This window comes from Lagopus leucura, unplaced genomic scaffold (genome assembly GCF_019238085.1).
Source record: "Lagopus leucura isolate 7727_CA_CO unplaced genomic scaffold, USGS_WTPT01 Super-Scaffold_806, whole genome shotgun sequence".
Classification (NCBI taxonomy): Eukaryota; Metazoa; Chordata; class Aves; order Galliformes; family Phasianidae; genus Lagopus; species Lagopus leucura.
In genome coordinates, this window is record NW_024962260.1 from 4,241,604 (window position 1) to 4,269,355 (window position 27,752).

General features: G+C 42.8%; 1 protein-coding gene across 9 annotated transcripts in view; it reads left to right on the top strand.

Annotated features, from left to right (window-relative positions):
- Positions 1-631: 631 nt before the first annotated feature.
- The window catches only part of KDM2B (lysine demethylase 2B), a 103,101-nt gene continuing 75,980 nt past the window's right edge, over positions 632-27,752 (top strand). For 7 of the 9 annotated variants that reach the window (XM_042865378.1, XM_042865384.1, XM_042865380.1 and 4 more), the window contains exons 1-6: positions 3,732-3,837; positions 4,591-4,735; positions 7,226-7,304; positions 11,442-11,488; positions 22,962-23,140; positions 25,938-26,044. In XM_042865378.1, coding sequence (XP_042721312.1) covers positions 3,787-3,837; positions 4,591-4,735; positions 7,226-7,304; positions 11,442-11,488; positions 22,962-23,140; positions 25,938-26,044 — 608 coding nt within the window. In that variant the 5' untranslated portion in view covers positions 3,732-3,786. Of the gene's footprint in view, positions 716-3,731; positions 3,838-4,378; positions 4,469-4,590; positions 4,736-7,225; positions 7,305-11,441; positions 11,489-22,961; positions 23,141-25,937; positions 26,045-27,752 lie in introns of those variants that run through there. The other 2 variants (XM_042865379.1, XM_042865381.1) reach the window with 2 other exon arrangements.

Here is a 27,752-nt window from a genome sequence, read left to right on the forward strand (position 1 = left end):
TAACACCCCATGGCGCCCGGCGCTGCTGCCGGTGCTGGGGCCGCGCCTGCCGCCCGCCGCTCCGAGTCTGCGCGCCGCCGCCCGCTCCGCCCCTCTCTGCCGCCTGAGGGGGCGCCGCGCGGCCACTTCCCGCCTCCCGCGCTGAAGCAAAGTGCGGCCGCGGCTCGACGGCCCCGAGCGGAACGATTGTGATTCCGTCAGACGCGTTTTGCTGACAGGCCTCTGTGTTTTCTTAGGTAACTTCTCACACCTCTGTGGGAACTGCCCCTGCACTCGCTCTCAGGACAGAGAAAAGGGACCGGGGCAGCCGTTACCCGCGCCTCTCGCTGCCTTCCCTTACAGCGCTGCCGGCCCCCCCTCAGCCCGCCTCCCCGAAAACCTCCGGTGCTTCACTTCAGAGCTAACCTCTGCCCTCGGCACCAGATCAACGTTTGTGCAAACTCGTTTATCAGCGAGCGGTTGATAACAGCCAGCCGTTAGCAGAACGGCCAGTGCCAGTGCTTGTCAGTTTTGCAATCGCCAACTGCATGCAGTTCTATTTATTTCCCCGCCTTTTACAGAGGGAAAAGCGAGGTGCAGAGCAGGTAGTAAGCTGGTGGCACAGCTCCGAGGGCCACTGCTGAAGAGGTGAGGCTTAAACCCACTGCTAAAGAGTTCTAGCAAGGAGATGGATGATTCTCGCCACAGAAACGCCAGGCGAGGACACTGCCTACAGGTATGCACGAGCTGAATTGCTGCAACAGCAGTGCTGTTAGGGATTAAAGGAATGGGTGATTTTCTGTGGCATGGAAGTTTTTCACCTCAAAATAATAATTGCAACACACCTTGAGTGTCTTTGCTTTGGTCCTCTTAACACCTTTCTTTATTTGCAAGATTGTTCTTTTTCTTATATCTAAAGGCGATAACAGAATGCGCACACGCAGATCACACTGCTTTTCTCTCCATTTACACCGCCAAACAGCAGCTGACACAGACAGGGAAAAATCCAAACAATTTGAAGTTTGTAGATACAGTGTCTGAAACAACCTGGTCATAGATTCTATCTCATTCTTCTCTCAGGAAATAACTGGAGTCGTTCTAATGTCAAAAGTATCTGTTAGTTAAACGTTTGTCTGCAGGATCATTGAGAGACCTCTGTGAAAAGCAGTTTGAGTCAGAGTTCCCGTAATAAGAGCAACCTCGGATGCTCTTTGCTACTTCTTTCTCTTCTAAGGGTGACATGACTTACAGTAACGCTCCACAGGAGTTGTGTGAAAGGCAGCATACAATAGTGTTATAAAGTACTACTGTTTTATGTGTTTTAAGTCTTAAAACGAACAGCAACAACGAAAATCAACACCACACCTCTTCCATTTACAACTATAACAGTTTATCCATTTACACCTCCATTCTGAGATATAAACTATCCGGGATAATTCTTTTATTTCCAACCCTAATTACTCACCTCTATACACACCTCTCTCCTCTAGAGTGAGCTGAAACGATGACTCACTCGGGCTTAATTAACTCAGAAATGCTTCAGGGAGTTCTGAAATCATGCGGGAGTTCAGAGCCGGGGTTTGTTGGTACCTCGGATGAGTGCAATAGCAGAAGGCCGCCAAAAGGGTGTAGTCCTGCACTCTTCCTTCAGCACACCTCATTCACCCGTCCATCCTGTAAACTACACCACCCCTCTGCCTCAGGCTGCAGAGCAAGAGTACTGACATAATAAAAATATAGGCTTTTTTTCGTACTGAGTTTTGTGTCTGGATCAGGCCGCTGAATTGAGCGAGCTTCCCTGTGGGTACTCAAACACTAGCCTTAATGTGGGACATATACGCATGAGAAAGGGAATTGGCCCCTGCAGCGGCAGGCTGCTATTGCCCCTAATTAGAGGTAACCTTTTCCCATTCTCTGGATCATTTTTGCATGAACACAGTCAGAGGAAGCAGCATGAGTCCCAGGTTTCTTCCCAGAGAACCCTCAGAAATCTGTATGCTGGCATTCAGGTACTCATGAAGTTTTCTCCTAAAATTGTATTTGGGTGTTTTTTTTATCTTACCCCTGGTAAGAAACCATGAGTGGCTCTGGGGGGAAATGAGCTCTCAGCCCAGCTGCCAGCAGTTAACCTGCATCCTGCAGCACATGGCCTTGATACTGCTCTAAATGGCTTCATCCCACCTAATGCAGCTGGGATGTGATCCTATACATCCTACCACCCCTCTTTTTTCCTCAGTTCTTTTAAGTTTGTGACTTTGTGTTTTGGTATTAATACACAAAATTATTGCAGTCGTATTTCAAAGGGGAAATGACTTGTAGCTTCATTGGAATCACTTCTGTCTTAAAACGAGATTACAAATGTGTTTTCTATGTTTGGAGGTTTATAGATTAAAACTGATATTTCTGAAGCATACTTCCATATTTCAGTCGTGTGCTCGAGTGTTTCCAGGTGTGAGTGATTAACAAAGCCCTTGGTGGGTTGGTTTGGTGCACCAAAAGGCTCAGATAGTTCATGTCCCAAAAAAAGATAGAGAAAAATGACTTGATTTTCTTTTATGTGTATGTTCTATCTTTGCTGGTGGACTTCTGTAGACTGGATGGATGATGTGTTTTTTGTTTGATGAGTCTCTAGTAACATCCATTTATCTTGTACAAGTCCTCTGCCCTCAATCCTGCAGATGTACACATGCATTTAATTTTAAGATTGAGTAATCTTGGCTGAAAGGTCACCATATACATCCATCTCTTCAGGATTATGGATTAATAATGCACTCCATATAACAGACATCTGCAACCCACTCTTCAATATATAACCCATACACTGCTTCTATATGATAATAAGGTTCAATCCTCTGCAAGTAGGAAGATGTTAGAGAAGGATTACATGATTCCTCAACATTCTGCAAACAGTTGTTGGCAGATGCAGGAAGAGGATCTCACTGCCTTAAATCTTGTGTTAGAGCCCTTTTCAAGAGACAAGCCCTGCCTTTACCTGTGTGCCTTGGGTTGATACAATATGGGCCTTTCCAATGAGATGAGCAGCAAGGCCTGCAAAGGTGAATTTTTATGTCTTTTATCATAATATTGAATACACTGGTGCAGTGCTTAGAATGCAATTGATGAGGTATGTGAGGGGAAAGCGGATGCCGTGTGCAGACATTGTTGTTCAGCACAAGCAGACAGGAGTAGTGAAATGCCCTATTTAAGAAAGAGCTCAGCCTCCACGTAAGCGGTCTGAGAAAGGCAGCTTGAAGTTTGCTGCTGAGGTTCGTTGGAGCAGAGGCCTGTAACTTGGGGGCTGCAAGGACTATAGCAAAGGTAGAATCTCATTTAAGTCTCACATCAACTGCAAAAATTATATGTGTGGAAGGGGAATCGGCGAGAGGAGCACAGCCGATGCCACCAGCCCGCAACCCCACGATGTGCCTTCTGGCAGGGAGGGCTCCAAACCTGCTGCCTGCCCAGTGGTCAGACGGTCCCAACAGCTGCTTGTACCGGCGGCCACGTAAGGTGATTTTAGGACTTCTTCGGCCCCCAGCCGAGGAACTCCTTTCCCCCATCGCACGGCGCTCAGTGCCGGGTTTAAAGCCGTACTTGCTGCCCTCCCCTCGGCTCTTTGCGCTGCCACCCGGCCGCGGCTCCCTGAGACCTGGCACAGCGCATCGCCGCCCCTCCCCTTCCCTCCCCCCAAAAAAGTGCTGGTGCAAACTTGCCCAACTCTAGCGAGACCTTTAGCAGCCGCCTTTTGTGTTCCCTCCTCCCCGTTCGGGCCAAACATGCAGGACAGGAGCCGTTAACAATTAAGTGATGAAACTCTCCGAAAAAATGAAGGCGGAGAAGGATTCTGGAAGAAGATTGGTGTGTAGCCGTCTTCGGTCTCTTTCCTATTTGTGCCTTTTAATTGATTTTGCGTAATTGTTCGCACGGTGAGTGGGGCAGGCTGCAGAGCGCCATAGCTCACCACGGAGCAACGCAGGCACCGGGAGGGGGGATTTAACCGAGGGGAACAGGAGAGGGTACAGACTTATTTCTCCCCGTGGCAGCGGCCCGGGCCGGTGCGTGTCGCACCCCCCGACCCCCCAGCTCTGGGCGATGCTGTGGGGCGGGGGCAGTGGCATCGACCCCCCCACCCCCGGCCTCATTAACCCCTTCCTCCCCCAAATCTGTGCTCCGGTAGAAGCGCGCAGGCTCCGGCTGCGATAAGGGGGTGGAGGGGGGGGAGAAATTCATCGCGGCGTTACATAATGCGCCCAGCTTTTAAATCGCGGCTTCCGGCGTGGCTATGGAAACCCCGGGATTATGTAAATAACGCAACCTTAACGCTGCGCTCTGGGGTAAATGATACCCCTCTACGTTCTCCGGAGTGGTCCCGTGTTCACGTGCGGCAAAATAATACCAACAACCGGCTGTGGGGCCACGCGTATCCCTCTCCCCTGTTTGGCTTTTCCTGTAGCTCAGCACCTGTTAACGCTGTCAGGAGATGGAAAAGGTGCTGTAAGCGGCTGGGGCTCGCACCGGGGGAGGTTTGGCGAATTTCGTGCCCCTACCGCTGGTCGCATCGCCCTCCCCACCGACCCCACTTTTCCACCCCGTGTGCTTTGTGTTTTGCAGCGGCCCATTGGTAGGAGGAGGTACGATGAGCACGAGGACCTCTCGGACGTGGAGGAAATCGTCAGCGTCAGGAGTTTCAATCTGGAGGAGAAATTAAAGAGCAAAACGTATCGCGGGGATTTCGTGCACTCTATGGATGGGAAAGGTACGGCCGCGGCCGCCTCCACGTGTCGGGCACCGGGGAGCCGCCCTCTGAGCCGGGTGCTTTGGCTGCGGATGCACCCACGAGTCGCTCGCAGGGCCGGGGTTTCCCTACTTGCTGAGTTCTTTGTGTTCCCGGCGCGTGTTGAGTTACTGGAGCGGCTCGGTGCCCGAGTCCTACGGGGGCAGAGCCGCAACCCCGAAGCCGGGGCTGTCACCGATCTGCTCTTCTGAGAGCTCTGTCTGAACCCTCTTCCCCAGGGAAAGGTTTTGCTGTAGCCCTCCCGAAACGTCTCTAACTGCGGGGCCGCTAGTTTAGTTAAGAAACTTTCCGTTTTGTCATCCAGGCTTCGTTTTGCACGAGCGTTCAAGCTTTCTTCTAAAGAAAAGCTAGTGTGGTGGAGAAATCAAATACCTATCTTATTTAGGAAGGTGTTTGTTTAGGAGATAAGCTTAGCCCTGCCTCCTTCTTCCTCCGAAATAAACACAAACACCTATTCTTTTTTAGCTCCAAGACGTTAATTAATTTTCCAGAAGCGCGTTCTACCCTCACTTTCCGAGCGCTCCCGTGGCTGCCATCGCTCTGCGCTGACCTTCACCCAGCTGTGCAGCCCTAACGTCTCTGGGTAGCATTCCCCTATCTGAGGAACCTGAAAACAAATGGGTGTCTTTTGTTAGTTTGTTGTGGTCCGTGTCCGCTTTGTTCAACCCCACGAGGGATTCAAAAGCTTGTTGGGGCATTATAAAAAATAGCTCTGCCTTTCTATTCACTCTTTATTTCTTTACTATTGGTTTATTTTTTTCTTGTAAATCCAGGTGCTCAATTGAATTGAGGTGGAACAATGACAGTGTTTAGTAACAATAAAAAGTCAGGTTATATGAACACAGAAAATCGGTTGAATGATCCTTATTTCTATTTCCTATGTCTTTGTCTTTATTTTTAATGATAACTCTTCTCTGACTTTTCTTTCCTGCCAGGAATGGGGGCTGGAGGTTTTCTTCCCAATCATCATAGCTGCTTGTTCTCTGGGCTGTAAATCTCTGCTTCTTCAACTGTTGTTGTTCTTGATATTTGTAGACGTTGTCTTGGATGAAAGTTTCCTTCAAAATAAATAAATCTGTGGTTTATTGAGCTAAGGCCAGATCTGTTATAAGGTGAATACGAATTAGAAATGAAGGTTTATCTAATACAGAAATACTTAATTGGTATCTTAACTAATTAGGGTATTAATTATCCTTATCCCCAGACTAGTGGAAATAATGTTTCTACAATTTTAATGTTTTTGTAAATAACTATAATTAAAGTGCTTTGATGTAACAACTCTAAGTAGGATTACATCAATTCCTGTCATAGGAAGAAATTGAATGTGGCAAGGAAAAGTTTGTTAAGGGAGAGGGAAATAGATTCAAAGTCATGGGAGCTTAGCCTCTGCTCTCCCTATTTCTTATAGCAGAAAAACATCCTCGATACGCTGGAGCCTGATGAAGTTTTTATACTCTCCCAGGCTGCATGCATGCTGGTCTGAAGGTACCGGCTTATAATGCATTCAGTGTTTTGTGTCTTTGGCAGTGTCGTGCTTAGCTGCTAAAGATTCAAACAATACTTTCCACTTTAAGGCAGCACATGAATGCCAGTTCCAAGAGAACCGTGGGGTTCTGCAGGCACTGCTCACTCAAATTGCTGCCTTGTAACTTTCTAATCCCTGAATCACCGCTATTGTATCAGACCACCGCATAAAGAAATCCCCAGGAAAGCCTAAATCCGTGTAATCCTCAGGGTGAAGCAACAAGGTGATGCTGGTCAGTGTTAACAAACTTGCATTTAATTTTCAGTTTGTTGGTGTGCTATTCTGTGACCTCCATACAAAAACTATTCATTTTCACCACCTTCTTAAATGCCAACAGCTGTACACAATTTCTGTGTATCAGTTCCTGCAGTTAGATTTCTAATTAATTAGGGGAATGTCATCAGCTGAAAGTAATAATCCTCACATGGAAACAAAACAGTTACAGGATCAGGGCTTTGTGCTGTACTCAAATGATGGTTGGAGGGAAACTTTCCTCTAGTTTAAATAAAATAAAATAAAATAAAAATCTATAGCTTGAAGTGTAAAATGTAAGAACTTAAGTTTCAATTACTCGTTTGCTCCAAAAGTACTCTACTGATTTGCAGCAACTTAGTTAGCAAATCAATAGTTAAAAGAGAATCCTACTTCATTACAACCTGCGTGTTGCAGCCCAGACCTTAACTGGCCAAGTGACTGGACACTATTCTATGTGCATCAGTGAACAGGAAAAATAGAGCAGCTGGGAGAGCACTGTCTGTCATTTGGTTTCTGGACCTAAAATACACATTGTCTTTATATTTTTCTCTGAGTAATAGCGGAGTTCTTTGGTGAGACAAGGAGAACAGGTTGCATTTTGAGAGGATGCAATGTGAGGTGCTAATGCCATTGTAATTGATTTTGGATTTCTTTACTCCTTATCCAAACAGATTTTACTTTTGAATATGTGCAAAGAGAAGCTCTCAGAGTTCCACTTATCTTCAGAAATAAGGATGGACTGGGAATTAAGTAAGTTACCACCAAATCTTGATTAAGAAATGCTTTTATAAAACCTCCATTATGCTTTCTCTTATTTATGATGGTTCTTCTAATAACATCAGAAGGTATTGCAGTTAGTCAGACTATCAGTTCCTATAAGAAGGAGAGTGATTTTTTTTCTACTTGAAAACAAACAGATAATGAGTTCTATAAAACTTAAGTGCACGTAGTGTTGTTCTATACAATCAAAAAACAAATCAGTGATACAGTCAGAAATAAAATTCAAATGTTCTTGCTTCCAATCAGTGCTGCAAAGACAGAACAGCCACCCTTCAGTTTTTGACTTCTCAATCATTTTCTGTGTAAAGGTGGAAAGTCAAATGTTGCTCTTTTTTCCTTGATGATTTTATCTCCTCAGAGTGTTATTACTTGGTAAATATTTAAAATGTGGTGTTACTAGAGTCTTTGAGTTTGCATTTTCTTAATACCAGCCATAAAGGATTTGGTATTTTAATAAGCAAGGTTCAACTATAGATTGTGTGACTGATAAAATATAACCTCTTTTGGTATTCTTGGGTACTTCAATTGTGTAACTGATTATGTCTGAATGATAGAAAATGAATTATGTGCAAGAACTATTACTTCACTCAACTTCAGCTGAGCATCTCACAGTTTAATGCCATTAATGCCAAAATTTAATTAAATTTTAATTAAATTGAAAATTTAATGCCAAAATTGGGTATTAACAAAGCCAAGCTACCTCAGAGTAACCTAAGGAGAGGCCAGATTACAGGTGCATTGTGCTGAGGCCCAAAAATGGCCTTGCTCAAATGCTTCTGTGTATGCACATACACAGCATGTGTCAGTCATCAGAGGGGACCACTTAAAGGTAAGCCACCTTTTTTAGGAAATTATTACCAAGGTAGTTCAATAAATAAAATGTCTAATGCACAGATTGGGTGTGAAGAGCTAACAAGACCAAGTGTAGCATCACTCTTCATTTGTTGTTCAGTTGGCCTTTTGGAGATCTGGCAGTTAAAATAATGAGTCTCTGGTATCATTCTAATACTGGAGATGGAATTCACCACCAAAGAAGAAAGAGGAGAAAAATATTGAAGCTTTCTTTAAGAATATTTTTGAGCATAGAATTCATATCACCAATCTCCATATCTTGATCAGTTAATATGCTGATAAAAGTGAGAGCAAATTTATCTGATATGAGCTTTGAACGGATCCTGCATGGATTCAATGGACTTGTCCATTTCACCATAATGGAAATATAAAACCATTTCAGAGTCAGCTGGGTGAGTTGGTCTTGTTTCCTTTCTCTTCTGAATCACTGACTGCTGTGGAGGATTAAAGTGTTAGAATTTGTAGATCAGTAATTGCTTATAGGACACTTCACATTCTAACTTTTTTTTCTGAAATGAGCATGAGTTATTAGCTTGGAATTGGATGTTGTGAAGGAATTTCACATAGTTGGGTGTAAATGCCAATAGAGTGAGAGAAGGTTGTGGAGACACAATAGATGTATGTTTTAAATGATAGAAGTGAAATGCATGAGCAGGCTTTCCTATTTGACACTCTGCAAGATAACAGGTATAATTTTATTTACAGTTTCACTTCTTACTGTATTATTGAGGGTGGCTGGCATGCAGCATATACCTTTTGTGGATGTGTAGGTACAGAAAGGCTCTGTGCATTGTATTCCAGTGAGATCAAAATAGTACTGACATTTGCCTAATTGATTTTAAATACTTAGTCTCCTTATCCTGACATCTGCTGCTTGAAATAATGATTGTTGTAGCATGCTGCCTTACATCAGTAGAGTGAGATGGGCCAGTTTGCCTTTGGATTTGGGTCATTTGCTGATGATGTTCAGGAAATGTGTATTCCTCTTCGGGCTCTGGAGAAAGCCATGCTTTTTTGGTCCTCTCTAGCAGTGCTGTCTCCCGTCTATGGCAGGCTGTATTTGTCATTTATGGATCACCTAATCTACCATATATGTGTAGGGTGACTTTTGAGATGCAGTAGTCTATAAAATACATGATATGAGAATTTCCACACTTCTGTTTGATGTCAAGCAGTCAGTTTGCATGTCTGTGGCTGGCAGATGTACAAAGCATAGCTGAACAGTCTGGTGACTGACTGAGGATACTCCAAAATGTTGAGGAATAAGATGAATGAGGAAAAAATATTATAACTGAACTTTGGAAATTGATTTCATGTGCATTTCTGATCATCATGAGCTGCTACTTCTATAACTAGAAGCAGAAAGATCCACCTGTGATCCATTAGCAGAAGGTAATCTTGTTTTCATAGAGTTGTTTGATCATTCCTGTTACTGTACCTCGGAGAGAAAATGCTGCTTGGAAATCTGTTGTCTCGTCTGAACATCGAGCAGTAGCAAAGCAGCCCTACATGTAGAGGAGTAACTGTGGCAGTTATGCTGAGTGAAGCTGAGGGTGGGGTACAATAATTTACAGTCTCAGCAGCAAGCAGAATTGGCTTGATTTAAAACTGGACCTCCCAGGGTGTAACACAGCTACAGTATGGGTTTTTGTAGTTGAAACCTGCTGTGTTCAAGCCTGAAATTCTTCTCTTGGTGGACTCTTTGTACAACACATCCTGAGGATGCAGAGGAAAAAACAAGGATATACCAGGTGTGCCCTCCAAACTGCTATTAATTTTATTTGTAAAGCTGATTTTCAGCTGCTGCTGGAGCTCTCAGAAAGAATAGGTTTGCTTGCATGCATCTGCATTGGGGCTGTTCTCTGTTTTGGCTGTTGAATTTATTTTGATTTCTGCAAGTCTGAAGAAGATTGCTCACCTTTGCACCTGACATAAAGCAAAGGCAAACCTTGGCACTTGAAAGTAAGCCTTGCTTCTTACTGCCCCCAAATAGTTCCTCCTTCCCTGCTTCTGACTTCCTAGAGCTTGGATACTGAGATGAGCTTTGATTCGGGCTGCTTCGTTCTGGCAAGGGAGTGAATTCCAAAGCTGTGGGGCCCTCACTGGTAAATGCAGAGATGTGAGGGTTGGCAGCAACCTAACAAAAGATATTGTCCAGCTGCCTCATTGCACCGGAGGAAGGTGATAAGGGTGCAGTGAGCGACCAAACAAGTTTTGGCAAATAGTTCTGAAGGTACACACATGACAATGAGTGCGTTTTTCTAACTGTACCTTTTGGTGTTTTCTTAATATAAGAACTCTGAAAGTTTGCATGTAGGTGTATAGTTCTGATTTCTAACAGAATTGTGTCAAAAGCACTGTACCAGGAGCAAGTTGTTTGTTTTCCACCCATGGCAGTGGGACAGAGCTCCTACCTGGCAGTTCCTACAGGGCTGGTTTTCATCACAATTCCTTCCTCAGTCTTGTGCTATACGAAGATGTGAAGTGTGAAATAATCTCATTATGATGAAGTTAACTTAAAATCCCCGTTGCTGTTTTTGTTTTCTTTTTCCATCCAGTCAATGAATTGCAGACTCTTAATCTCCTGACACTTAAAATTCACTCTATGTATATTAAACACTTAAGATATTGTAAGTGATCTTATGACTGTGTCAACATCAGTGAACCAATTAGGAAATCATTTATCTCTCAATTAGCCTGAATTGAATCGAACAGCTACTTCTGTACCCATCAAATGTGGCTGGGTTGTCTTCTGCTAGGCGAGGAGGTTTGGAATAGCCTTTAAAATAAAGGGGCTTATATTTGTTATTTTTGGTTCTTTATTTCTAAACTGAGAATCCAGTCTATGATGATGTGACTTTGAACAACTTGCTTTACTCTTCTCTGCCTTAGTTTGTGTCCACTGGGAAAACTGGAGAGTATACAGATAGTACAGCAAGTTGCCGAGCAGAAATGGGATTTCATTGAAATAACTTCCAGCCCCTTCCCTTTTCTCCCACTCCAGTGCTGCTAGAGAGTGCTGGAAGAGACACCTCTTCTGGTTTGTTACAAGCAGAGGAACTTTTATATGCTTGCAGTGTGAGGGCACTGTGTGCCATTAATACTTGCACTGCCCATGCTTTAGAGAGGCCTTACTTGGTTCTACCTACTGTATTATGGACAGAGACCACTATGTATTCTCTTTTGTTACGATAACAAAAGTGTGCCTATGCTTACCCTGATGGTATTTAACGTTGCTTTCTTTGCTAATTATAGAATGCCTGACCCGGATTTCACTGTCAGAGATGTGAAGCTATTAGTGGGTAAGTCATTTTGAATTAACTCTGCACAAAACAGAATTGCTTTGAAATACTTGTCTGGTTGTGTTTGTAGACATTTGTGATAACAGAATCTGGGAAAAGGAATAAAAAAGCAATTTGTAAATTAAAAAGGCTGGGGAAAACGCTAATTAGTAGTGCTGACCATGCTCTGATCTCATGCTGGATAATTGGCCATTTAAAGGAAAGTGAATGCTTTTGCTCTTAACAGGTGTCCTACATACACTTTTGTGATCTTGGAAAGCAGCAGTTCCATTGGTCGAGTTCTTCTTTTATCTGTTGTAGAGCATCTGTTAGTAAAAGGTCTGATCAGAGCCCTATCACCTCTTGCCTGCGCTCTCCTCACACACTTTATCAGTGTCAGGACAGGTCAATGCATGGAGGAAAGGTTGCTGAATGGACTGAGCACAGAGCTCTGCAAACTGCCTGTCTTTGATAAGAGACAAAGCAGAAGTGGTGACTGCAGTCATCAAATGTTTCCTAGCAATTTTGGCAGAAGAAAGAAACCTAAGGCAACATTCTGAGTAGGAGATTGCATAGTATGTTTCTTTGAAATCTCCTTTTACTTAAGATGGATATGTTTATACTGTCTCTGCAGTGGTTACTGAAAAGTGACACTGCACTCTGCTGAGGCATGGCTGTGGAGCTGGCAGGGCACTGGGTTGCGTAGCTGCTGTCCTTCAGAGGCCTTTAGCTGCGTTCTTGTGACCTAGAGTTTATTGTTGTTATTCACCTGCCGTGTGGCAGGAGTTAATCTTTCAGTTCAGTCCATTCTGAAAGAGTTTTTGAGAATTGGTTGAGTTTGATCAATAGGAATATCAACTCTGTGAAGGCTGCTATTGAGAAAAACAAAGGAGAAAAACTTGGGCTGCATTTCTCTTAGCTGGGGTTATCTGTGAAAGAGAGGTTATCTCTGCTAACCTTCCTTCACAAACAAAACTTGGCAACGTTGCTTAATTTATGATCATTTATAAGCTCCTTTTAAGAACCTTTTTGGGTTAAAATGTTAAAGTGCTGTGGGAAGTGCAATTTAGTAGCATTGCTGTTGATCAATTTGCAGTTAAATCAGGAAATAGCTTGAGTGTATTTGTAATTCTCAACTCCTACAGATTTCCTAAGCGCCTGCATGAACACATTTAGATACTCGACTACCTCTTTTTGTTGTGGAGATGCCGAGTGCTAGGCCCTATTTGCAGTGTTCTGTGAATTTGCTTCATAGCTGAGAAGTTGCCATTTCTGCTTCTGGAAGTGCTGGGGTTGATGCTCAGATGCTGAGATGTTTTGGTGCAGCGTAGTGTTGTATAACAGCAATGTTTTTCCTGCCTAACAGTCAAAGTGTGGGAGTTGCATTTCCTCAAGATTGATGTCTCCTGAAATATTGGGGGTGGAGATTCCTGTGTACATGGCCAGCAAAGCAGGAGGATGTTTATAAAACAATGGAGCAAAAATAACAATTGTAATTAACTTTTAGATTAACTTTAATGTGAAAGTGTGTCCTTCCTCCCAGCTGGTTCAGCAATCCACCGTGTGCTCTAGGCCAGGTACTGCGTGTCACGTATCCTTTTTCACTGGATTTGGACAAACTCCCTTGAAGCCACTGTGGTGAACCTGTAATTTGGCACAGGACTCTGTCACCTGTTGCCTTTTATTTTGTAATACAATTATGACTTCTGGCATCGCAGGGGGAAACTTTGATTTTAACAATCTAAAATATTTGGGGAATTGATGGTGAGTTACATCTTAATAAATAAATAAAGCCTACGTGTGGTTCTTATGGGGCATTGTGTGTCACTGCAATCTGTGCTGCATGTAAGAGTTGCACTAAGAGCAAATAGGACCAATCCTCAGCTTTGTTCCTACACGGTTATGTACTACTGACTGAGAAACACTGGATAATCTCCATATTGCATATCATTGTTGATTTAAAAAAAAAAAATCTTTATATATTTCACTCACTTTCTAATGTTCCAGTAGAGCAGATGAAAATTGTTTTATTACTGTTATCATCTCCTCTGACCCTGAATTTTCTGACAGACTCCTCAAGCCTTGTATGAAACTCAGGTCAACGCGTTTCTCAAGTCAAAGGTTTTCTTCACAACTGGAAGTGGATGTTTTTGCAAATGTGAAGCGATCGTAACTCGGTGTTTGAATGCGTGTGGGTGCTGATAGAGAATCTACCTTGAAAAAGCTGTGTTCTGTTTAAACTTCCTAGTTTTTAAGAGCTCATCGTTATAATATGCTGATGCTATTTAAGCCTATTGTTTGTTCTCTTAGAGTCAGGAAAGTGTATTTGTTATAGAACACTTTCAAGAGGTGTTGGGTATTTTGAAAGCACATAAATTCAGTACAAAGTTATTGACCTTTTGGTCTCAATGATTCTGAAATTAATTTGCATTTACAGTGTGATTGTTGTATCACTTCTTATTTGGGCATCTGTAAGTAACAAGGAAATAAGAAGCTAAGCTACCAAATACTGTTAAATCTCACCTTAAAAACTCCAGCCTGTGACAACAGTGAGAGGAAAAGTGATTTTTCTTGGTTGCTCATTGTCCTTATTTGTGCTTCTGCGTCCATTTCTTAAGATTTCAGCAAACTTCCAAAGAAATGTTGCCATTGCTTTTTGGGATTTGTTTGGCTTTCAATGTTTAAAAAATGCCAATAGCAGCTGATATTTAGTTTGGAGATATCTGTGACCTGCACGCTGGTTTGCATGAATGTGCACCCATGTGTAACACGTGCAAAAGGCCTTTCCATACAGTAGCTTTAAAGGACAAACATCTGAAACTGCACAGCTGGGATAATGGTTATGAGCAGACTCCTGTCTTGTAGGGAAGATATCCTGCATATTCTCTAAGTCTGAAACAATGGATTAATTTCAGCGGTTGGAATTTGTCTTGTCTGTGAAATGGCTTTGAGCCAAGAATACAAAGGGAGAAGAGGAAAGGAATTCCTGAGCTGCCCAGGAACTTGAGATAACTCTTGAAAGAAGACAAAGTCCATTGTATTTTAATAACAATTGGGCTTTGATTTCATTGCCTAAGGTGGTTTTGATTGCTAGTTCTGAAGAACAGAATGTCATTACCTTCTTTTCATCACCTAGCTGACTTAAAATTTTGCAAAGAGGGTCATTGGCCCTCTTAGCAACTCCATAAACATCTACACTAGAAGTTGGAGTGTTATTTCTTCAGGCTGCTTATTTCTGCTTTTGGCATGCAGTGCTGGTATACTGATATTTTCCAGGACTCACTTGTGACAGTTTCTTCCACCAGTGATGCTGTTGAGCTGCAGCTGAAGTTTGCCACACATGGGCAGAAAAGTGTTATCTTTGTAGATTACGTGCCTGAATCTCCAGTCAGACCTGTGTGAATGTTTTATGTGAATTTCAGCAAAGAAAAAGGGAAGTACGCTTGCCAAGGTTAACTGAAGAATGAGGCAAGGAGAAAGGCCATTGCCTTGTTGAAAGCCAAGCAGCAGTCGACCATCTCTAGCCTTTGCTGTCCCCAGATTCAGGGAGCAAATGCAATAATTTGCTTTAGTCTTTGATGTCCAAAAGCCAAAGCATTCTCTGTGCCTCTGGGTTCTGTAACGTGCATCACTTCATCTTACTACAGGTGGGGACAATCTCCTCTTGGATATGGCTTTGTGGGACATAATGTCTGTACATCTGCAGAGCTCAGCTTGCAATCCAGGCTAGTGGCAAAAGGGACAGTTTCAAAATGTGCTGAGGATCTTAAAGAAAGATGACTTGCAGTTATTGTGACTCCTGGGCTGCAGAGGATAAAGTTGTGACCAGCACAGTCACTTGTATAGGATTGGTAGCATTGCTGTATGGCATTTGCTGTGCCCAGCCAGAGCAAGCAGAGGACTTGTGTTCATGGGGTGATGTAGCAACTGGCACTTTTTAACCTACACCACTAAAGGGTTTATTAGAATAATTAAGTGTAGAAGCAGCAAAGAACGTATCATCAGACATGTATTTTGTTGTTAAAATCAGATGTTGTGCATAGACTCATCATAGTTCCACAGTGTAATAGAGCACCGTAAATGTGGCCTCATTTTTCCAGGTAGAAACAGGCCTGAAAAGTGAAATGATCTGCTCAGAGTAATATTGGAAACGGTTTCTAGTTTTCTTGTAAGCTGTGAATGATGTACAGAATGCTGGCATCCAGACTGAATTTGGCAGTCATGGCCTTCTCTTTGCAGAGGGCTGAGCTGGGGGGTGGAACAAGTTCCCTTGTAACTTAGTGTAAGCAAGCTGATGTAAATAATTTAAATTCAGCTGGGGCATAAGGAGTTACTGCCCTCCTGTGTGTAGTGTGTGAGGTACACACAGCAGCCACAGGCTGTGTCAGACTTTCATCCAGCCATTCCGTGTGCTGCTGTAGTCCCAGGGAGCTTCAGATGAGATAAGAGTTCATACACTAAATATTTCACAGAAAAACATTCACCCACCCAATCCATGCTCTTGTAAGTATTCAGTGATGAAAGGAGAATGGAGAGAGGTGAAATGAGTATAAGCATGCATTGTAAGTAATTGTTGTTCTGGTTTTATAGAGTGTGATTTTTACTTTTTATATGTATGTATAAATTTCAGTACTCAAACAAGAATCATAAATGCTGTCTTCACAGAAGTGCAAATGGTGGTGGTGACTGCAGGCCAGGTGGGTAAAAGCTGGCAGGAGAGGGAGAGAGGCACAGAGGCTGTGTATTGTATTTCTTTTTTATTTATTTTGGTGTGTTAGCACAGCAGTTTCCAAGTCAGCAGTGCAAATGTGTTCAGCTTTTTGTTAGCAGCTACTCCAAAAAGCTGAAAACAAACCAGATTAACTGTTTCTGAGTAACTGCTTTCCAGTGATTTTGTTTTATTGTTATTCATTCCTCCTACATATTTGCTCCACCTCACAAACTGATCTGCTCTGAAAATTGTATCATGGCTGAGTTCACATCAAACTACAAAACAAGATGAGAGGCTCGTGGTGCGGTCTGCAGGCAAGTAGGAGGAATTTTGTCTCTATGTACAGTTCCCCATCCTGTGAAAGGAAATTAGTCTTGCAGAGACAAGAGAAGAACAAAGCAGCCACACACTGCAGTTCATAAAACTTTCCATCATTCTTCTGAATGCCTTTTCTATAGAGCAGTGCTTCGTTTGTTTCAAGGCAGTTGTGAAATTGGAGACTGAGAGCGGTGAAGAAGGAGGCTTATTAGAAAAGCTTGTTTATAAAGAGTAAATTCCAAAATTAACCTGCCTGTCCAAAGGAAGTGCACAAGTCCACCCTCAGTCTTGCACTGAGGTCTTGATGAAGACGTTTGCTTCTCCTTGTGCAGAGACTTGCCTGTGAATTGGAGCACGGTGCTTAGAGACAAAGGGCTGAGCTAGGAGTCACGAGATGCTGCACCTCCAGGAGGCGTTGCTCTCCTCCTCCTGTTCAAATACCGTGTTTTTTTTTTTAAACACAATGGATGAGGCTTTTGTGTAAGAGTCAAAGCTGATCTTACTTTGTACAAGAAACCTCTCCTCCCATATTTACATTAATTGTAAGATTCTTCCTTTGTTGCTGATGTTTATTTGTCCCATGGTGTGAGCTGTTCCTACCCTCCTCTCTGACTTGTTATTTTCAGGTTAGCACAGTGTTGAAGCATCTGATCAGCAGGCTGTGAGTGAGACTGCTGGAGTGCTGACCAGAATGCATCTAATGCATCTAATGGCAGTGGGCTCATTGCTCTTGTTTAGAAGGGCAGCAACTTCACAGTTTTTGTTTTTGTTTTTTTTTTTTTTTCATAAAACAACTTGTGGGCTTGTTCTTCAGCCTCTGTGAGAACTGACATAAAGGATGCTCAGGATCCTGCACGATACACTGTTCAGCAGGTGGCTCGGGGCCATGGGTGGCAGCTCTGACAGCTGAGGTGCTGGGGGATCCAGCAACATTTCGAAGATGGGAGATAAGGCCGAGTTGTTGCAGGTTGAAGCTGGGATGTTCTGCGAGCGTCTGCAAAGTAATTGCATGTAGGTGCTGTTTCCTTTGATCCAAAGCCTATGATTTAAGGGTGCTGAGCTATAGACTTGGCTATCATTTTTTTCAAAGGGAACATGGAGAATCAGTAAGCAGTGTAGGTCGAGGCCGGCAATTTGCCTCAGGTGTTTTAAAGCTATTTTTGCACTATTATACGAAAATTTCATTGAGATTTTGTGGAAACATTTCCTTCAACATACTGTTCTATGGCCAGAATATGTTTTAAAATCTCCAGTATTTATTTCAAACTTTCTTAATGAATCAAGCTCCAGTTGTCCTCCCAGTGATGCTGCTGGGACTGCCAGTGTGCTTCCTGTTCTGAGGTTTTTCTGTAATAAGGAACTCTGCTGAATCGGGTCTCAACCAGATCAGCAAATAAATGTTACTACTGAAACAGTAACTTCCAGGTGCCCCAAAGGTAGGATAGATCAAACCAATGGTCTGTCACTTAAGTGGTTTATATCATACTGCTGGTGTGAGCTGCCTAAATTTCTAGCTGTTGCATTTCCTTTTCTGCATGAGAACTACATAGAGGAAACATAAGGACCATTAAAAAAAAAAAAAAAGTGCTGTTCTTCTGAAGTGATTAATTCCAGTTCTTGTCTGGCAGGTGTCTCTTTTTCAAGTACTGCACTGAGGAAACACTGGCACATCCCTTTTGTCTCTTCTTTCTTTTCCCTTGAGCGACCTCTCCTGTTTCCTTTGCATCTGTCCTGTGTTGGTGAGGCTGCTCTATGGTACGTAACTGATTTCACCCCCAGTCTCATCGTAGCTTGGGAGAAAGTGGAGAGAAATTCTTTCAGCCTGGAGCAAGTGCTGCCATGATCATCTCAGCAGCTGTGGGCCGGTAACAATGGAGGGATCAACGTACCTGGCTGCAAGCAGCAGCAGCCTGATTTGGTGGTTGGTTTTTGTTTGTTTGTCATGCGGTCTGTGGGACATGCAGGCATGCATGCTGAGACAAACTCATGTCACTTCTGATCCATTTCTTCCTTGCCCAGATCTTGGGAGAGTCAAGCCAACTGGGTGCAGTGGGCAAACTGTGGGGCTTTGCTGGGCACCCTCTAAGGCAGAATTAAAATCAGGAACTACTTAAAACCCCCTTGAATTTTTGTACTGTGATCTGGTGTCAGACAATCATTTTGTCATCCAGGTTGGCATATAGTTTCTGCTAATGCTGCCTTTTGTCACCTGTTACAGCATTTCTATTCTTAATGCTATTCATGGGCACTGCTTCTAATAGCACTTTTTCTTGCCCTGCCAATTAAGTCCAAACTGGTGTCCTCTCTTCCCTTCCTTCTCTCCCTGCTTCTGGTAGTGCTCTCTTGTCTCCCTCCTGCTTGCTGGGTGAGGTGCCTCAGAAGGCTGAACAAGAAATCACCCAGCCTTCTTCCTCCCTCACACAGAGCAGGAGGACTTTCTATTTCTGTTGTGTCCCAGTTTAGCTCTCAGCACTGATGCTGGGCTAAGACATGATACATGTCTTATGACATGTGTTGAGTGAGCCTTGATTCACAATTGGGACTTCTGTGCAATAAAATAAAAATGTTCTTTGCTTCCTCCTTATGCTTAATAAAAAAGAAATATTGTGATGTTTGCCTATGTTTAGCATGTCTGCTGCCTTGCCATTTTGGAAGTCGAACCATCCCTATTTTTAGAGCTGAGCTTCCTGTTTGATCACTCTTTAAGTTTGTCCTTTGCTTAATACAGTAAAACTCTTCCAAAAATAAATAAAAATCTTAGTTAAACTGAGACAGTTCTGCTAAAAAAGTCATGTTCCTGTCTAGATATAAACAGCAGCAAATCCTCTTTGGATGAATGCTGTAACAAAAATCAAACCTCTCTAAAAGATATATACCTATAATGTCAAAACACAAAAAGGAATTTGAATGGTGACCACAGCAACATATCAGTTATCTCAGTGCTTCTGTCTACAAGTGCATTTAAAACCACTTGTATATGTGGGAAAAGCAACCAGACCAGCTATTCAGATTAATTGCCCGTAACGCTGTTGTTCTTCTGCAATAAGCATTCTCTGGCTTAGCTCATCCAGGCTAGAAAACAACTATCTTATCCTAGGGTAGCAGCATGCGAAGTCTTAAGTATTTCATGGTAGCTGGTGTGTTTTAGTGTCGTAAGTTACCTTAGTCCAAAATGACCTTTGACTGTAGTTACAACTTGACCTAAGCATTAATCAGCATGTTTTGGAAGTTTGCTGTAACTACAGCTAAATGTGTCACAAGCTGCTCCTGTAGAAGCTTGGAAACTTTTTTTGTGCGGCTTTCTATGGCTCAGGTTTTATCTCAAAGAATTGCTGGAAATCACAGTTTAATATCTTTACGTCTATGCAAAGATAAAATGGCTTCTACATAATGCCACTGAAACACATTATTTGCCATGAACCTCTTTTAGTCTTATCATGTTAAGGTTTAAGACTGTGCTAGCTCAAGCTCTTCCTATAGACATGCTCTAAATGAACCTTTTGTTGTACGAAGAAATCTAACAGCATGGGTTATTGCAGGTTGGCACTTCTATAACAAATGGCAGAGCTGCTGAGGATGGAAGATGGGGAAGGTGCTTGTTGGGTGCAGATAGCCTTGCATCTCTGTAAGAAGGAAATAATCTGACCCCACTGAAAGGCTCCTGGTGTGGGAAGGGCTCCAGTCTGGGGCTGCTTCTGGCCCTGGTGCTGCAGGACAGGAGGGCAATGGTTGGGGCCTGTCCTGTGGTGGGGAAACTACGGGTGGGAGAACCACCATGGGGGCATGGAGGTGTGTGGAAGTGTCCAGCTGGATTCTTGCTGCCATTCATTCTTCTGTGTTCTCTGGAGGATCTCAGACGTGGGATGCATTTCTGTAACTAAATTTGTCCTGATGCTGGTTCTGAAGCATGGGGAAATCTCATTAGTAGCTCTATTTGAGCAAGGTCGTTCTGCTCTGATTCTTGTCCCTCTAGCCAGTGCAGGCTATCACGTATCTGTGCTCTCCAGCTCAGAAGCTCCAGAGGGACTGACTGGGATTCAGGTCAAAGTTGCAACTCTAGGTACAATTAACCCACTAGTGAAGCCAGCAGGCTTCCTTAGGCTCTGCCAAAATCCTGCGTTGCAATCTGGGGATGTTTTTCCTTGTAGAAGAGTAAAGATCAAGAGGGAGCAGCAGACCTGGCCCTCAGCATTCAAAGTTGCTTTCTGACTGCAGGCATCAAGCTGTCTGTTATGCACAGATCTTAATTCTGTCACAAATGGTTAAAATAGTTCCCCAAGATAGCTTTATCCTCTTGATGTGGACAGGCTTAATAATATCTGGGAAATGGTAAATTGCACACAGTAAATTGCACGCAGCCTCAGAAACTCTGCCTGAACTCACATCTCTCAGCCTCTGTGTGTTCCTTTCTCTTGTTCTTCACCGGTCTCCCTTTCTGGATAATATTTAACCTTCTCCTAGGGGCAGGAAATAGGTGGGACAGCTGAATCTTTTCAGGAGAGAAGAGGAAAAAAAGCTGGCGGTAAGCCAGAGCCACTGGGAAGTGGGCAGTGAGCTGAGGCTGTGAACCTGTAATTATATGTCTCAAATTTTGCAAGCGGTGCTCCAGAAATCATTATGCACAGGGTGTTTGGTAGTGCTGTGGTTTAAAAGAAAAACAGCCCCTCTAATTACTCTTTAATTCAGAAGTCAAGTGACTGTCGATTCACATCTTAGCTCTTCTGCTTGTAATTGATAATCAGGTACATCTGACAACCCTGTTATTGAACTGGGCCTCATATTTTTAATTCATCAGGTAACTGCTGATTTTCCTTTCAGAAAGGGTAATTGAGAGGCTGTATGAGGTCGCTTCCAGTGCGGCTGAGATCAAACCTGGATTGTACTATGGCACGTCTCAGACTGCCACAAAGCCCTTCAGATTCAATTTTTCAGTATCAAAGTGCTTAACCCCTGTGGGCTGTGGTCTCTGCTTTAATCCTCAGGCTGTGGAAGCCAGCAACCAGGCTGGTGCTAATTTAGGGGCTGTTTAGTAGGACTTTCCCAGCTGATACCCTGATGAGTGGAAAACGAACTTTCCCCCTAGAAGGTAAAGTTAACAGTTAAAAAAACAACAACAAAAAGCAAGTTTTTTTTTTTTTTTAAAAAGGCAAAAGGAAACTGGGTTTTGTGTATTGTTTCAAACGTGCAAATACCAGATTTAAGCATGTTTGTGCTTTTTCATGCGTAACTGAGCTCTCTCCCCATCCTGCCTCAAGGTGGCAACACTACGTGCAGTCCTGAGTTCTGACTGAGGAATCAAATCCCATTTTGGTGGTGCTGCAGTGGAGTCTGACTGACAGGCCAGTGAAACTACTCCAGACTTACACTGTATAAATTTTTCTTTTTGATTACAAAGCTTTATGGTCTTGAGTTCCTTCCCAGAATCATTATCACATCTGTCACTGTCACTGCTATCAGAGGCTAAGGATGTTTTTAATGGAGCAATGAAATCCAAATTATCATTCTTGCTGAAATACTGCTCCTAAGCACACAATAGGCCAGGTGCTGCAATTATTAATAATTCCCTCTGATGGCATAATATAGGCTCTCCGTTTTGTTTTAGTACAATTTACTTAGAGTTATTTCTTCAGTGATGGAAATTGTTTTGGAGTGATTTTTTGGAAGCGCTGCAAGTTTGTTTGCTGGAATCCTTCTCTCCTGGAAATGAGGCATGTCTCTCACAGGCTCCCTTTTGCTCACACACAAATGAACTGCTAATTAAGATGATGAAATTGCTGAAAGGGGTGAAACCTTCCACTTGGCCAAAGAGAAGATTGTGGATTAATCTGTATAAAGCTGAAGGCTCAATTAAAAACTGCTGTTCAACATTTTGGTGCTAATGAGACTTGCATGTCTGCCACTCAAGAAGCTGCGAGTGTGTCCTGTGGTTTTTGTGTAGAGACCCGAAGTGAGCACTTCTGCTGCTTTCATCTCCACTGGTGATGACTGGAATTGAGAATACACAGCAATCAGTATCAGGTGTGCAGCAGTTCATATCATCTGCTTATGCAGACTGCTTCTTATGGTCACTTTTGTACATGGGCAAAAGCATCTTGAGAGGCATATGAGAGGCATGTTTACAAGACTGCACGGTATGGTTTGGAGAGCTAGTTGTCTTGCATGCCCCCTGCTACCACATTAAATCAGTTCTTCGCAGATTTTAATGTACTCCTGCTTGTCTTGTCTGTGTAAAGGAGGGAAGAACTCTCCATCTCTCTGGAGCAAAGGCAACAGATGACTCGCTCAGTGTCATACTGGGCACAAAGTCTTGTTCCAGGTTAGTTACCTGCTGACTGAGCTGCTTAGGACCTGGGGAGGTACCGACACTGTTCTGTTGCCCTCTAAAAACAGCTTCCCTGCAGTTGTTGAGAACTTACACATTTAAAATAAATCAAGTGTTTTAGGAGCATTTCTGTGCATTTGCAGGAAGTCGTCGAATAGTGGATGTGATGGATGTGAACACGCAAAGAGGTGTTGAAATGAGCATGTCCCAGTTTGTGAGATACTATGAAACGCCAGAGGCCCAGCGTGAAAAACTCTACAACGTTATCAGCTTGGAGTTCAGTCACACAAAGCTGGAGAACATTGTCAAGCGTCCCAATGTGGTAAGGGATCCTGTTTACTTTCAGCTTCTTTCCAATAAGCAGTTGCTTTTAGTAAATAATAGAGCTGGAGGATGCACACTAGAAAGAAAGTAACATAACTCTTGTAACTCTTGTCTGTTTAGGATCTCATTTTCCACTGTCTCCTTGGTGCTGGAACTTAATCTACAGGAATTAGGTGCCTGATGAGCTCTTAATCATGTGATTTGTACTGACATCCATTTCTTTTGAATGTATTTAGGGGAAACTGCATTTAAAATTAAATACCTGTCTATTGTCTTATGGTATTGTGTGTTAATGTGCAAATACAACCTAATCCAAAATAACAATAGAGCTATTTTGTAATGTAAAATATAAAGCTATTACTACCCTAAAGAAAGCAATCTTAGTCTATGACTTGCTGAAGAAGGAAATTGTGGATTATCTCTAAGGAAGAGGAAATTTAAAGCCATAACCTAGGAGCTTAAATTCCTTCTACAGACCCTCTTGTTCAGTGCAAAAACGTTCAAGGGAACCAAAGCAAAGAAGTTGAAAACACGTGTATTAAATATAGAAATTTACACAAAATTAATTTGTCATAATTACTGCATGGTCAGAACTGGCATCATCAGAGGAAGAAAGCAGATTTGTACGCATTTTTGGAAAGTGGGTGACTCTTGTAACTTCATGGAGTTACTAGCAGTGAAACTGTGACCATGTTAATAAAGATAATTTCATTTATTACTAAAAAGTAGCCATACGTGAGTGAGGATGACAGCATCAGCTCGTTGTACACAGTGATACAGTGGAGGAACTGGCATTGGAGGTTTCACAGTGTCTCCTCTGGACACTTGACAGAGAAATTTGGGCATTGGTCCTGGTTGATCACAGAACAAAGAGACTTCTCAGAGCAGAATGAGTGCTGCTTGTTCCACTGAGCCTGTTTCTGGCACTGAATGTTCATGGTGCTGCAGAGTGTAAAACTATAGCCCTATGGTGCTTTGCTGTCAGCCACTTTTCTTGCAATTTCTAAGTGCTATTGCAGCTGTAGTAGTGGTTGTTTTTGTGGTTTTTTTTTTTTTTTTTCACTGGGGACATCTCTTGCATTTGCAGGCAATATAAATGCCACACTTATGCCCGAACTGGTGAAGAAAAAAAGTAGATGGCAGACTTTATAGCTGATTTATGGAAGTAATTATTGAGTAGGGTTTGTGTTCTGTTACATGTGTATCACAAATTGAATATTAAGCACTTATTCAGAAGTTTACACAGGTTTTTGCTGTCATTCAGACACTAGCCAGGCAGTTTTGGAAGTGCTCTGGGGAGTTTCTGGTGTTCAGTTGATCCCGATTTTACCAACACATCATTCTCAGCGAGCTTTTAAAACATCTGTGCTAATTTCCTGGGTGCTCAGGACTGAAACATGCAATTAGGTCCCTGTTACCCCATGTAAATTAATTTTTCATGTTTGTTTAATTCAGCCTGAGTGTAAAGGGGTTTGTAAAACCAGCAATATTTAGATCTCACTGGAAGAGTGCTCTTTCAGGACCCTTCAGGTGCCGCAGTGGGAGATACAAGAAGAAGGTGCCAGGGACTGTGGGGAAGTCCAGTCAGTACATAAAGTCAGATATTAACCAAATACTGTATTTGTAGGAGTGGATCCTGTGAGTGCTGCAGAGCTATTTCAGCCCACAAGGCAGAAGTACTTGACTTTGTGTAAAGGCTGTGGGTTGCAATATCAGCATGTGGGGATTATTTCAGAACTGGGGCAGTAATCATCAATTTTGTTTCCACATACAACTGTGATAGTCACGGAATTGGTGCTACTTCTACTGCCTGTATCATCTCCCTTTGACTCTTCTCCAAGTACTGCTTGTTATCAACAGTACCTGGTGCAGATGGAGAAATAGATGAGCAACAGCCCAACCTGCAAGAATGTCACGTGCTAAGTGCAGCATTATGAAATGCTCTGAAATGAAATGCAAGCCTTTGGGTCAGCTCATACAAATAATCATTCTTGCACGGGCCTTTTAAAATATGCGGCAGTCAGGACGCTAGGTTGAGTGCTGCCCATGGCAGAACTGTAGCTCTCGGTTCTTGCTGCACACAGAGGGAGGAGAGGTGACCTACAAACACCTCGGATAGGTCTCACGGCCCTTGTTGGCCCATAGACAGCACGGCAGGAGTTTGGAGCTGTGTCGGGACGTGCAGCCACACTGTGGCCAAATGCCGCACTACAGCCTGCCTGGTTGGACTTCCTCCTTCACTGGAGTTAGCCGTTTTGAAACCTGCTGTGCGTGATCCACTTGTGTATCAGCAGGGAGTGTGATGGATACCTAGGACATCACTAAAAACACCAACCAATGAGACGCAGGCTTGACCTTACTGATTGTCAGCTAATGCTCTGGCACCCAGGAGAGATGTGTTAAAATGTCCCTACCAGGCACCAGGTTCCATCTCCTCTTCATCTTGCTGGTAAAGTCTTTTTTCTCCTGCCATGCTTCCTAGAAGTTTGGCATTTGAACAAGAACTTCGATGAATCTTAATCTGAAGTAGAACATTGGAGGAGATGATAATGTAATTACTCAAATCAGAATGTGGTCAGAAAATGGGTTTAATGTTCCTTGAAATGGAACGTATTGGAAAAATGTAATTTCTTTTGTGCTTGTGTTTTAATGTTCATAAATGCAGTTTCTGGGATATTGGTTAGAAAAAAGTGTGCCTGCTACTCATCTGCTACTGACCCTATTGGGATTCCAGCCAACAGGGGTACATCCTACCGTGTGTTCAGTGACTAATAGTTGATTTTTGGGGCTTCCAGGTGGACTTAGTCGACTGGGTGGATAATATGTGGCCACAGCATTTGAAGGAGAGACAGACAGATGCTACCAATGCTATTTCAGAGATGAAATACCCGAAAGTGAAAAAGTAAGTTTCTTTAAATGCTTTCCTCTTGACCTCCTGGCTTAATTCCTTTTAAACTCAAAAGCAAGAAGCAAAGAAAATCTTTATTTATTTATCTTCCATGAGCAGGAAGAGAAATTGATGTGATTGATCTGTTTAAGCAGTGTAATGCTGATAGGCTGCTCCAGGTTTGAAGGAGAACAATTCTGTATTTGAGAATTTTACAATGGATGCTTCATGATTTAAGGCTTGTGTTTGGGATCTTTAGGAAAGGAATTATGTATGTGCATGCATTTTAAATTTCCTGATGCAATTTTTCTAAATATTTTCAACTGAGAAATAATCTACGATTTGAGTACGTTTTCAGTCCAATCCCTTTAAAAAGTACCTTTTCATTTCTGTTTTCAGCAACTGTTTTGAAAATGACAGACTACCTCTGATCTTAAATGATAAAGATGTGAGAGTGGTCAAATGCTGTAGCAGGCTTCCTGCTGAGGTGACTGATGTCCCATGCCTATCAGTGTTCAAGAGGTACTTGGATAATGCCCTTAACATTGCTTTATCTGTTGGTTAGCCCTTTTGTGGGAAGTTGGACTCAGCGATCTGTTGGGTTCCCTTCCACCTGAACTATTCAATTCTCCAAAAGCACTGGCCCAGAAAGCCCCTTCACAGGATACAGATGTCTTACAATTCATACAGTAAAATCAAAGCCCTTCTGTAGGCTGGATTCAGATCCTTCCCAGGTCCTAAACTACTAATGGCTGAAAAGTTGTCAGCTGATGCTTTGTGAAATGAGCTTGCAGTCCATTGTTAATAGGCGTGGGTCTCCCTCAGAGATTTGTTTCTACCACTCATGGCAGTTTACTTACCTGCTGAAGTTCCCAAGCATTGGACTTGCTGCATACACTGTATTTCTGGTGGCAGAGGACCCTCTCAGAACAGGTTTGATGAGGATCACAGGTAGTTTGTCCTCCTTCTGCCAATCCCAGTTGTAGTCTTTGGATGAATTTGCTACTATGAAATCACCTCAGTGCTCCTTCTGTTTGAGTGTCTCCCTCTTGGAATTGTAGTGGCTTATTTGTTTTTGTTTTTGAAATATTTGGAATAAAGATTAGAGGAAACATACCACTTTTGGAGGCCTGAAAATATGCATTGTAAGAAGTTTCATAGGAATAAACAACAGAAATTGGATTTATTGTTAATAATTTTAACAGCTGTTGACTTGTGTGGCCAGTGAGCAGCAGATAATCCTGGAAGCACTAAATTGACTTCACTGCTGTTTCTGTTTTAGAGGCATTTTCTATTGGCCAGACCTAATGCTGGCAGCGTCTCACACTCTGTTGTTGAACCAACTTCTAGCGCTCTGCAAATTGCTTAGAACTGCTTCCAAACTGTAATGTCTAAAATAGATTGATACTAACATATACAAAGAAGCGTGCAGTCCATTTTGCATCATTTTGTCTCTTATTCCATAATAATAAATGTTTTGGAAGGTGCAGGTCTCCATAACAGGAGAGGCGTTGTGGCAAGCATTGGGGGGAAGCCCTGTCCTGCAATTTGCTGAGCACACTGGTTTCAGTAGAAGTTAAAGGTACTGTATCCTGAATAAGCAAACTGCTTGTTAGGGTCGTCAGATATGGATAAGAGTGCCAAGTTTCACACATGCATCTGGAAATGTCCTATGTGACTTGCTAAAGTTGTGCAGTCAGAGCGGAAAATAGAACTCGGGCAA